This window comes from Manis pentadactyla, chromosome 12 (genome assembly GCF_030020395.1).
Source record: "Manis pentadactyla isolate mManPen7 chromosome 12, mManPen7.hap1, whole genome shotgun sequence".
Lineage (NCBI taxonomy): Eukaryota > Metazoa > Chordata > Mammalia > Pholidota > Manidae > Manis > Manis pentadactyla.
In genome coordinates this window covers 84,310,538-84,322,642 of record NC_080030.1, presented here as the reverse complement: position 1 = coordinate 84,322,642, position 12,105 = coordinate 84,310,538, and the positions used below count along the sequence as shown (strand labels likewise).

The 12,105-nt window shown below is 47.0% G+C and overlaps 1 protein-coding gene across 8 annotated transcripts in view; it reads left to right on the top strand.

The window, feature by feature from the left end:
- LOC118913770 (melanocortin-2 receptor accessory protein 2) overlaps positions 1 to 12,105 on the top strand; it is a 38,003-nt gene that overhangs the window by 6,569 nt on the left and 19,329 nt on the right. For 2 of the 8 annotated variants that reach the window (XM_036887998.2, XM_057489366.1), the window contains exons 1-2: positions 8,082 to 8,206; positions 11,835 to 11,968. The exons of 1 other annotated variant lie outside the window; for it this stretch is intronic. In XM_036887998.2, coding sequence (XP_036743893.1) covers positions 11,842 to 11,968 — 127 coding nt within the window. In that variant the 5' untranslated portion in view covers positions 8,082 to 8,206; positions 11,835 to 11,841. Of the gene's footprint in view, positions 1 to 8,081; positions 8,207 to 8,592; positions 8,710 to 11,834; positions 11,969 to 12,105 lie in introns of those variants that run through there. 5 more of the 8 variants (XM_057489369.1, XM_057489367.1, XM_036888005.2 and 2 more) reach the window with 3 other exon arrangements.

Sequence of the window (12,105 nt, the reverse complement as noted above, 5' to 3'; positions counted from 1 at the left end):
TGTTAACGTCTGGCTGTAATTGTAACTTGTGTCTCTAAGATGTATGCGATTTTCACTGGAGTGGAAAACACTGCTAAATTTCATAACCCTTCAGGTGAAATGATTTATAAACTTCAAATAATTATTCTCCTCAAAGGTCCATTTGCTTTCCTTGAGCGTGTCCCTGGGGAGAGCAGTGGGCGGGCTGAGGGGGCGGCTTCCTGCCGTGCAGCTTTGCGGGCGCCTGGTTGGTCAAGAAGGAAGTATTGCGTGAGTGAGGATGTGGTTGTTAAGTCTCATCTATCTTTCTACAAACCCTTGTGTAGATTTTTTCCAAGAAAATATAATTCTTTCAAGGGAAAAAAATGCAAATTTAATATGAAGATCTGGAAACCATATCACATAAGTCTACATATATTCTTACTGGTGCTTCTCTAAAATGTCCGTTACATTACCTCAGTAGGAAAGGAGAGTTAATGCATATTTCTGGAATCTGAAGCAGAGGCCAGAAGCAAGTATATGTTTTTCTTGAACATTAACTTGGTATTGGCTGTTTACTCTGTAACATATCTGTATTTATTTAATATAAAGAATAATTCAAGTCTTCCCTTAAAACCGATGCCCCCAGAGGTTGAACCAAGTGTACCCCGAGCCTTCCGGGCTGATGTTCTCAAGCCTAGGTGAGCAGCGGGGGTCTATCTGCACCTCACTTTCCAAGCCTCTCTCTGGCTCTGTTTGCCGGGCCCCTCCCTGCAAGCTGAGGAGGCCCCATGCACTCTGGTTGGCTTGTCACCAGGGATTGTACTACGGTGGCAATGGGTGGGGTAGGTGGCGAGACTAGAAAAGACACACACCCTAGTTGAAGACCAGGAGGATGAGATGATCATTAGAAAGTACAGCTTTCCTGCGGCTCTGTCTGGAGCTCGTAAATAAACCACTGCTTTGTTTGAATTTCCTTTTCTGTGGAAGAGATTGAAACACATAGTCCTCCTCTTTGCTTCTTTGCCAAAAGAACGACTCAGCACAGGGCTGTAGAGAACAGTGTGTGCTGCTTGGAGACAGATAACATGAGCAATAAATGCAAAGTAGGCTTGTTTGCCAAATCATCCTGAAAGTGATCTAAGGTACGGCAATCTTACTCTTGGTCATACAATGCCAAGTGTTTGCAAAACGCCACTAATTAAAATGGAAAGGACAGTTGTTTCCCTAGGACTGTTAAAATGATAATTCAGCTGGCTGTAATGTTTTCTAACAGCAGCTGCATAAATCAGTGTGAAGGTTCAGTGAGAGGCAAAGTCTGATCCTTAGGGAGACTGATTTATACCCTTTCATGATTAAAGCGAGAGATTCATGTAGTCCATGTGATGGGCTTTGAGAGAACGGAGAGAATCCTCGTGGGCTAAAATAGTTGGACAGGACTCCATGGAGGAAGTGGCGACTAGGCTCTACCCTCAAAGGTAGGCAGGAATCTGGAGCAGGGGAAGATGACAGGCCAGGCGGGCAGGTGGAGTAGAGAGAGCAGGCTCAGGGGACCATCTTTGAGCACCCCTCCCCCGGCCCCTGATTTCTTTGCTAAGGAGCCAGTTGCAGCTGTAGTCTGTCTGTGTCATCTTGCTTTCGCATTGCTCCTTAACCTGCATGTGTGTGTGTACCAGAGAAGGAGATCAGCGGAGGAGAACCTGGTTCCAAATACAAGCCTGAATTCTCTGCTGGCTTAGGCCTTGACTTTTCAACCTCCACTAAAATCTTTCATAGTTGAACTCATAGTGCTTAAAATATCCTTGTTGGGCTGAATTGACTCATGCTAATTTTAGCATGTTCATAGCTAGTGCCCTTTCTCTTTGATGGCCATGATGCGAATGTAATAAATGTATTTATTGAAGATGGCATGTAGTGGGATAGATTAATGGCATTTTGAAAACAATTTTCTTTCCAAAAATGTATTTGTTTAGTTACAATGAAAGTGACTGGTATAAAGTAAGTCATTTTTAATGGACTTTCTATGAAAGTTTATCTAATTAATCAAAGAGAACACTGTTTATTAAAACTTAATTTCATCAGCTATATAGCTTTCGAAGGCTGCCATAACAAAATACCAGACTGAATGGTTTAAACGACAAATTTATTTTCTCAGTTCTGGAGACTAGAAATCCAAGATGAAGGTGCAGCGGGGTTGGGGTCCCCTGTGTGCTGCTCTCCTGGCTTGCAAGTGGCCCCCTCTCACTGCCTCATGTTGTCCTCTGTGCACAAGTGCCCCGGTATCTCTTGGTGTCCTCACCCCCTCCTCTCCTCAGGGCACCAGTTGGATTACATTGAGGCCCACCCTAACGGCCTTATTTTACCTTTCCTTCCTTAGAGGCCCTGTCTCCAAATATGGCCACGTTCTGAGGTACTGGGGGCTAGGACTTCAACATGAATTTTGGGGGACTCAGTTCAGCCCATCATAGCACCAAATCCACATCGCACTGTACACACACAGATCTGGGGTGGAATTTCACTCTATCCCTTTCAGTCTTTTTCCTTTGTTCGGAGAGGGAGCATATTTAAGCCAATTAGGTAGCTAGCATGTGAACACAGTGGGCAGGGGCAATGTGATGCAGACCCACATGTAAGTATCTAAATTTTTAGAACTTTAAAAAATTTTGGTAAAATATGGATAACACAAAGTTTACTATTTTTAAGTGTACAACGCAATGGCATTGAGCAGATTCACACTGTTGTGTAACCATCATCACCGTCCAGAAATTTGTCATCTTCCTCAACTGAAACTCTATATCCACTGAGCATTAGCTCCTTGTCACTCCTCTGCCAGCCCTTGGCAGCCGCCATCCTGCTCTGTCTCTGTGAATCCGAGCACTCTAGGACTGCCTGTGAGTGAGATCCTGCAGCACTTGTCCTTGTGTGTCTGGCTGATGCCACTTAGCATGGTGTTTTGAAGACTCATCCATGTTGTAGCATACGTCAGAATTTCCCTACTTTTAAGACTGAATGTTATTCTATTGCATGTACATGCTAAAGTTTGTTTACCCATTCATCTGGGTAACGTACATTTGGCATGTGTCCACCTTTGGCCGCTGTGAACAGTGCTGCTGTGGACTCTGGAGCACAGATACCTGTTGGAATCCCCGCTTTCAGTTCTTTCCAGTCTATACCCAGAAGTGGAATGGCTGGATCAAGAGGTATTCCATGTTTAAAGTTTTGTAGAACTGTTATACTGTTTTTCATAGCAGCTGCATAATTTGCATTCCCACCAGCAAAACACTAGAGTTCTGATTTCTTTACGTCTTTACCAACACTTTTGTTTTCTGTTTGTTTTTTTTCACTAACAGCCATCCTAATGGGTATGAAGTGGTGTGTCATTATGAAGCTCTGCTTTTTTGATAGTTGGTTCTTTGACTTGACTGCAGTACTTTTAAACATGCTCTTTCCAAAGGCTCAGGCTTAGAGCAAAGATAAACGGATAGTACTGAGAACCCAGAAAACCTAACTCTGCTAATGTGACAACTTGGTATTCCTGGTGTGCTCAACATGCTGAGAATTTCTTGAAGTTCAAACCAGGGAAAGCAAGGTCCAGAAAGATGCAGGATGTAACCCTGTGGCAGCTCTGTGTGGGGTCCCGAGCCCCACCCCAGGAGTGGCCTCGCTTAGTGGCTGCAGCAGGGCATCCATGTTGGGGTACCAGACAAAACCATCCTGGCACATGTGCAGTGGCACAGAGGACTAGGGCCCTGTCATATTATATTGTATTATATTACAGACTGTATATATAATTCCTTTGCCCAATTCCACATTCACTAGTTAATCTGATCTTAAGTTTTGTTTCCCAGACCAAGTAAAACATGTGCTCTGGTCTGCTTGGCCATTTTATTCCTAATCGTAACTTACCAAATTGTTGCTCTGGTTGCAAATCACTCTCCTATGCTTGGTGAGTGTGACTCAGGTTATAACAACTTTCTTAGCTTGGAGAGCTGTGAAAACCCAGTGTCCCAAATCCACGGAGCTGGGGCTGGGGTGAATCGCTGAGGGTGGCGTGCTGCACCTCCCACACATATCTCAGAGCTATGTCTCCCCTTTCCTCAGGCAAGCCTTGCTAGATGGAAGCTTTATAGCTTCTTTCTGGGGTGTCTTTTCCCTGTGTGTGCATGACATTCTTCACGTCCAACTGAAGTCCCTGTTAGAACTTTGCCCTCAGTTGCAGGGCTGAGAAAAAGAATGAAGGAAGACAATTTTGTGGCTTTTCCATATCGTGAGAAACTGATTCAACAAGTGTTTTTTGCATTTCTGGTATGAACCAGACCCTGTGCAGGTTGCTGGGAGCAGGGGGTGAGCAAAGCAGAAGAGGCCCCTGCACAGCTGGTGCTTACAGAAAAGAGGCCAAGGAAAGGGAAGGCACTAGAGGACTGGTCCATGCAGGCCTCTCCTCACCTGCGCTGCAGCGTGCTGCACAGATCTTAACCCTCTCCAAAGACCCCCAGAGGGCTCTGGGACAGTCATTGTGTCCCAGCAGCCCCTAGTTCATGCAGGAAGCATTTGCTGGACTGAGTCAGGGAGCACAACAGGGCCAGGAAATGCTGACTTTAAGCATTGCATTCTGGTCTATTCAGTACTGTGTGGGCGTCCACGCCAACTGAAGAGGAGGATTTAGGAGCCCAAACCACTGTGCCTCTTGGAAGAAGGATGTCCACTCATGAATTAAGCATCTCTCTGTTTCAGGTGTTGGTTGAATATTTATCTGAACAAAGTATTTAGTCCTGTTCCTCATTTTAGAAGTTGTTCTTCTATTATATTGATTCTGGTTTTAGGATGGAAGAGGTCTTCAGGCTCGGGAACATTTTTTGTTCCATGTTTTTCTCCTGGAAACAAGTTGCTGCTGTGCAGAGGAGAGAAGTGGAGACAGACAGGAAGGAGACGCAGCTGGAATTTCTCTGCCAGCTGTCAGCTTTGAGGTCTGCTGCTTAACTGCATACTTTCCAGGGAATACCTGGGGATGACATGAAACCTGATAGTGTAACTAAGCTTGAGAAGTATGTCCATTTGAGAAGGGAGGAGATGTGCATGCATGTGTGTGTGGCTGGAGTGTCAGACTTCAAAAGTAGGATGTGCTCAAGTCAAAAGACAGCAGTGAGGAGGAGGAGAAGACTCTAAAGTCCCTGAAGTGTGACTTCTTTAATTGAAGGAAATAAAAACCCAAACCTCATGACAGAAGTTGCTGACCTAAGATGCATTCTCAGAAAAGGAACCTGCAGACTTGAGAATTAGAGTGATAAGTACAAGTAGAAAGTGGTGGCTCATATGGAATCTATAAAAAGGAAAAGTAAATGGGGGAACAAGAGTTGTTTTAGTCCCTGGCCTGGGCATACAGCACCGAGCCCTGACCAGGCAGGGCCAAACACGGGTCCTTGCGGGGACAGATGTGCCGCCTCATGGAAATGCTTAAGGAAGATCCAGCTGGCTCCCATCTAACCATGGGCCTGGCTCATAACCTTGCAGACTCCTGTTTACTCTCTGTGTGGTCCCACCCACCTGGGTGCGGCTAAGGGGGGTGCCCAGCCACATCTTCCTGCCATAAAAGAATTAAGCTTCTAAAGCTGCACTTCTGAAGTCCCCACTTGAGCCTCCTCAGCCACCAGGATGTGGCCTGGCTGGACTTTAGCTTTGGCGTCTCAGCAGCCTTGATGGGAGAGAGAATGGGCGATGGGTCCCAAGGTGGCTTCTCCGTGTCCTGCTGGGGAAAGTTGTTTCTAGGAATAGGTGGAAGAAAGGAATCAGAATAGGTAACTACTGAGACAGTTGTGGGCCAGGCCAGAGTAAGCACTGGCATCCTCAGTGGCATGCCTGATTGTGAGTTTGGGGATTGAAGAAGAAGAAGATAGAATGACTGCAGTTGGGAATTTTGATCTCAAATTCGAATGGGTCATTAGGTGTACGTACAAGCCGGGCACTGCGGGGCCTGGATCAGCGGCTGTGGTGGGCAACCGCGTGGAGTGCCTTTCTGGCTGTGCAGTCGGGCGTGTGTATGGGGTCACCTTAGGGTTTACAGACATCTCTGGGAACTCTCCTTAATGTGCTCGTCCTGTGCATGAATTGGCAGGCACTTGGAAATTCATCTGTCAGTATTTACCCCTTCACATGGAAATACAGGTCCAATGCCAGGAAAACAGCCCCCTCAGCATGTCTCATCCTGACTTGCCAAGGATTTTGATGAAGAGCCTTTAGTCACGTCTCAGGAGGCTCCATGCCCACATACATCTCCCTGACTTCAGGGGGGCGGACAGGGTTGTTTGACCTGTGTTCCAGAAGGAAGGAGAGTCCCCAGGGCTGGTGTGGGGTCCTGGCTCAAGGAGAAGGACGGAAGGGCTGCGAGTGTGGACAGGGGAAGGGGCGGTGCCGGCCAGCGGTGAGAGGTGCCTGGGGCCTGCAGGCCAGGCTTTCCCAGGCAGGGTTGAGTCCCTGCTCCCTCCCGTCCGACGTTGGCCTAAAGAGCCCCGTGTCCGCCAGGGAAAGGCACACTTCCTTCTCGGGGCCTTGGGGGCGCGCTAGTGGTTTTTCATTGTGGTTGAGGGAGGCTGCAGGAGCTCAGGAGAGCTATCAGTCTCCGTGTGCTGCGCCGGGAAGCTTGCCTAGGATGCATCTCCTCTGGAAGAGGTGGTTTTACAGATGCTGACGTTATGGGGAAATCTGGCCCGAGGAGCTCTGCGGAGGGGCCGCTCGGCAGCGGCAGGGGAGCAGCCGGCAGCGCTGTGCCGGGCGCCCGTCTCCCGCGCCGTGTCCGGGGGAGCAGCGGCCTGGGGTCCACGCGCTGCGGGTGCGCCTCGGGCCGGACCGCCTCCCCTGCGCTGGGCTCGGTCCCCGCGGTCCTCGCGGCGCCGGGAGTGTCGGACCGCGGGGGCCGCTCCCAGGCCCGCTGGCCGTTCCCGAAGGGTCACGCGGGGCCCGCCTGGGTTCTGCAAAGCTCGGGAAGGCCCCTCTGGGCCTCGGTGATGGACGTGACACAAACACCGCCCTACGACGGCCTTCTGTCTGCCTTTTTGTCCTTGTGCGTTTGATGGCCCGAGGTGATTAATGGGAGACTTGGATGGAAAAAATACTGCCTCGTGCACTGTTTCAAGGCTGTTAGGTGACCGCTCGAAAGGAGAGGCAGGCATTTTGTCTTCCAAGCCGATCTCTGGGATACAAGAGCACCCCTGTTACCCAGGCCGCCGAAACGGCGGCGGCGTGGGGGAGCTGGTCTGCCGTTCCCCGACCTCCGCGGAGAGCCCCCGACGGGCCGGCTGCGCCCCTCACCCATTCTGGTCTCCGGTCCGGGTTAGCGCTTTGCTCCGCCTTTGCATGACGGCCTTTCCGCTTTTAGGACCTTGGCACATGTGACTCTCTGGCCTTCGGTTTCTGTCCCTCCCTGAACAGTCCACTTAGATGAGCAGGAGTTGTGTCAGGGAGAGTAAGTCGGGGAAACTCCCCCTCTAGGGTAGGTAAGGGGTTCGTATTTCTTGATATCTGACTCTTAGAGGGAGACTTGACTTGCCGGCTCCTGGCCGGCCCCGGGAGGGTGGTGGCGGTGCTTCTTCCTTAGCCGAGCGAGTCGCAGGACCACCTGCTGTCCCCGGGCCAGGCCCCCAGCTGGGGGTCCCGGCTGTGCCCAGATGTGGGGAACAGCACGGCTGTGGGGCGTGCTGCTGAGGGAACGGAAAACACTCTCCCATCTTTATTTTCTTGATTGTTTTGCATACTTACTGCTATTTTTCTGTTACCTACTTTGATACTTAATGAAGCCTCACGCCTCCCTTTGCTCTGTGTATTACATTGACGGTGATGCTTGGTTTACAATGAAAATGATATAAAAGCAGACTTCATCTTGTTTTCCTTAAGCAAACTGAAGGATTATTCTTATGTTTTTGATTTAAGGGAGCAAATCGAATCCCACGTTTCTCATTATAACTGTTAAACTAAATGAATGCCTTTGAGTTTTTTATTATAATTTTATTCATTTGTCCAGGGCACATAGATCGATGAGCCACATGGTGAATTTGATAGGAACTGGCTGATTGCTCAGAGGGCTGTTGGTGACGCCAGAAGAACAAGCCTCAGCTCCTCCATCTGAGAAGCGAGCATTCTTCTCTTCTGATAATACAGTTCTGGCTTCTAGTCATTGATCTTACCCTGGGTCCTGGATACTCAGATTTCAGGCAACATCACGTTTAATCTTTACAGCAGCTCCATGGTAGTGATAGTAGTTACTGTTGTTATTTTCCTGTTCCTGGTGGGACAACTGAAACTTAGATCATTTTTTTATTAAGGTATTATTGATATATACTCTTATGAAGGTTTCACATGAAAAAACAATGTGGTCACTACATTCACCCATGTTATTGTGTCCCCCCCCCCATACTCCACTGCAGTCACTGTCCATCAGTGTAGTAAGATGCCACAGAGTCACTATTTGCCTTCTCTGTGCTACACTGTCTTCCCCATGGCCCCTCACACTATGTGTGCCAATCATGATACCCCACAAACCCCTTCCCCTCCCTCCCCATCCTCCCTCCCCCACCCCTCCCCTTTGGTAACTGCTAATCCCTTCTTGGAGCCTGTGAGTCTGCTGCTGTTTTGTTCCTTCAGTTTTGCTTCATGGCTATACTCAACAAATGAGGGAAATCATTTGGCACCTGTCGTTCTCCACCTGGCTTATTTCACTGAGCATAATATCCTCCAACTCCATCCATGTTGTTGCAAATGGTAGGATTTGTTTCTTTCTTATGGCTGAATAGTACTCCATTGTGTATATGTACCACCTCTTCTTTATCCATTCATCTACTGATGGACACTTAGGTTGCTTCCATATCTTAGCTATTGTAAATAGGGCTGCAATAAACATAGGGGTGCATATGTCTTTTTGAATCTAAGAAATTATATTCTTTGGGTAAATTCCTAGGACTGGAATTCCCAGATCAAATGGTATTTCTATTTGCAGTCTTTTGAGGAACCTCCATATTGCTTTCCACAATGGTTGAACTAGCTTACATTCCCACCAGCAATGTAGGAGGGTTCCCCTTTCTCCACATCATCGCCAGCATTTGCTGTTCTTAGTCTTTTCCATACTTGTAATCCTGCCTGGTGTGAGGTGATGTCTCATTGTGTTTTTTATTTATTTATTTATTTATACTTTTTTGTTTTTATTATGAACTACATAATATACTGCATGCAACATAATACACAGCATAACCTTCTAGCAGGGGTAGATGAGCATAGCTGAGTTGTTTTTCATCAAACAGGAAAATGCTTCCTTAATCAATGTTCTCCAAGCCCTTTGAAACATAGTAACGATTAACTCCAGAGATGCCACCAAATCCCCCCCCACAAACCCCATTACAGTCACTGTCCATCAGTGTAGTAAGATGCTGTAGAATCACTACTTGTCTTCTCTGTGTTGCACAGCCCTCCCCATGTCCCTCCCACATTATACATGCTAATCGTAATGCCCCCTTTCTTTTACCCTACCCTTATCCCTCCCTTCCCACCCTTTCTCCCCAGTCCCTTTCCCTTTGGTAACTGTTAGTCCATTCTTAGGTTCTATGATTCTGCTGCTGTTTTGTTCCTTCAGTCTTTCTTTGTTCCTATAGTCTTTGGGTTTGAGGTGAGTCTCTTGTAAGCAGCATTGAGATGGGTCTTGCGTTTTTATCTGTTCTATTATTCTGTGTCTTTTGATTGGTTTGCATTTAGGGTGATTATTGAGAGATATGTACTTATTGCCATTGCAGGCTTTACATTCGTGGTTGCCAAAGGTTCAAGGTTAGCTTCTTTAGTATCTTACTGTCTAACTTAACTTGCTTATTGAGCTATTTTAAACACTGTCTGGTCATTCTTTATTTTTCTCCCTTCTTATTCCTCCTCCTCCGTTCTTTATATGTTGGTTGTTTAATTCTGTGCTCTTTTGTGCTTCCTTTAACGGCTTTTGTGGGTAGTTGATTTTATTTTTTGCCTTTAGTTAGTATTTGGTTGGTCTGCTTTCTTTGCTGTGATTTTATTTTCTCTGTTAACATCTATTTAGTCTTAGGAGTGCTCCCATCTAGAGCAGTCCCTCTAAAATACCCTGTAGAGGTGGTTTGTGGGAGGCAAATTCCCTCAACGTTTGCTTGGTTGGGAATTGTTTAATCCCTCATTCATATTTAAATGATAGTTGTGCTGGATACAGTATTCTTGGTTCAAGGCCCTTCTCTTTCATTGCATTAAATATATCATGCCATTCTCTTCTGGCCTGTATTGTTTCTTTTGCGAAGTCTGATGATAGCCTGATGGGTTTTCCTTTGTAGGTGACCTTTTTCCTCTCTCTAGCTGCCTTTAAAATTCTGTCCTTGTCCTTGATCTTTGCCATTTTAATTATTATGTGTCTTGGTGTTGTCCTCCTTGGGTCCTTTCTGTTGGGAGTTCTGTGTATTTCTGTGGTCTGTTCGATTATTTCCTCCCCCAGTTTGGGGATGTTTTCAGGAATTATTTCTTCAAATACACTTTCTATCCCTTTCTCTCTCTCTTCTTCTTCTGGTACCCCTATAATGCAGATATTGTTCCTTTTGGATTGGTCATACAGTTCTCTTAATATTGTTTCATTCCTGGAGATCCTTTTATCTCTCTCTGCATCAGCTTCTATGCGTTCCTGTTCTCTGGTTTCTATTCCATCAATGGCTTCTTGCATCTTATCCATTCTGTTTATAAATCCTTCCAGAGATTATTTCATTTCTGTGATCTCCCTCCGGACATCATCCCTTAGCTCTTGCATATTTTTCTGCAGCTCCATCATCATGATTATGAGCTTTATTTTTAATTCTTTTTCAGGAAGACTGGTTAGGTCTATCTCCTTCTCAGGGTTTGCCTCTGTGATCTTGGTCTGTATCAATTTCTTCTGCCTTTTCATGGTGATAGATATATTTTTGGGGAGCTGGCGTGTGTGTTGGGTAAGAGAAAGTCCCTTCTTGCCAGTTTGTGGCCTTCCTCTCCTGGAAGAACAGTGGCCTCTAGCGGCTTGTGCTGAGCAGCTGCGCGCAGACGGGGCTTCTAATCTTGCCTGGCCACTAATGGAGTTTTTCGCACTGCAGTTACTGTGGGCGTGGCCTGCCTCAGGCTGTTGCTCTGAAATGGCAGAGCCGCATTGGAGGGGAAACGGCTGGGAGGCTGTTTATCTCTGTGAGGGGCCTCCGAGCTCCCTGCTGCACAGGGGGTTAGAGTGCCCAGAGTTCCCTGGGGTTCCCAGCAGCTGGGCTAAGTGTCCTGGGATGCTTCCGTCCAGCTGTGGGGTCCCTGTTCCTTTAAGACTTTCAAAAAGCACTTGCTTTTCTTTGTCCCAGGGGCGCTGACTGCGGGGACCCGCTCACAAGGTGTTACTGTCCTGTTTCCCTAGGATCCAGCACCCCACGCCTGGATGCGGATGTCTAGGGTTGTCTATTTATCAGTCCTGGGCTCCCTCTCCCTCCCCGCTCTGACTCCTCTCCTCCTGCCCAGAGCTGGGGTAAGGGGCGCTCAGGTCCCGCCGGGCCGCAGCTTGTATCTTACGCCCTTCGCGAGGCGCTGGGTTCTCACGGGTGTGGATGTGGTCTGGCTGTTACCCTGTGTCTTCTGGTCTCTCTTTTAAGATTAGTTGTATTTGTTGTATTTTCAAAAATATATATGGTTTTGGGAGGAGATTTCCGCTGCTCTACTCATGCCGCCATCTTGGTTCTCTCCCTCTCATTGTGGTTTTTATTTACATTTCTCTGACCTTCCTGAGGTCTTTACCTACTGATTTTCTGAGTGTGATCAAGAGCAATTAGAGAACTGTGTAGTTGTGGATGAGTTAACAGTTTCTACACTTGCTTTTCTCCATTTTGCAGGGTGGAGATGTCTGCCCAGAGGTTAATTTCTAACAGAACATCCCAGCAACCTGCATCTAATTCTGATTACACCTGGGAATATGAGTATTATGAGATTGGACCAGTTTCCTTTGAAGGACTGAAGGTTCATAAATGTGAGTTTTATACAACTTCCCATTGTAAGCATAATATGTATTTGTCTTACCATGTGAAATGCCCAGTGAATATTTTCCCTAAATACTCTATCTTTTTATAGAACTCTACCTGCAAAACCCCAGAAAACACCTCCCTG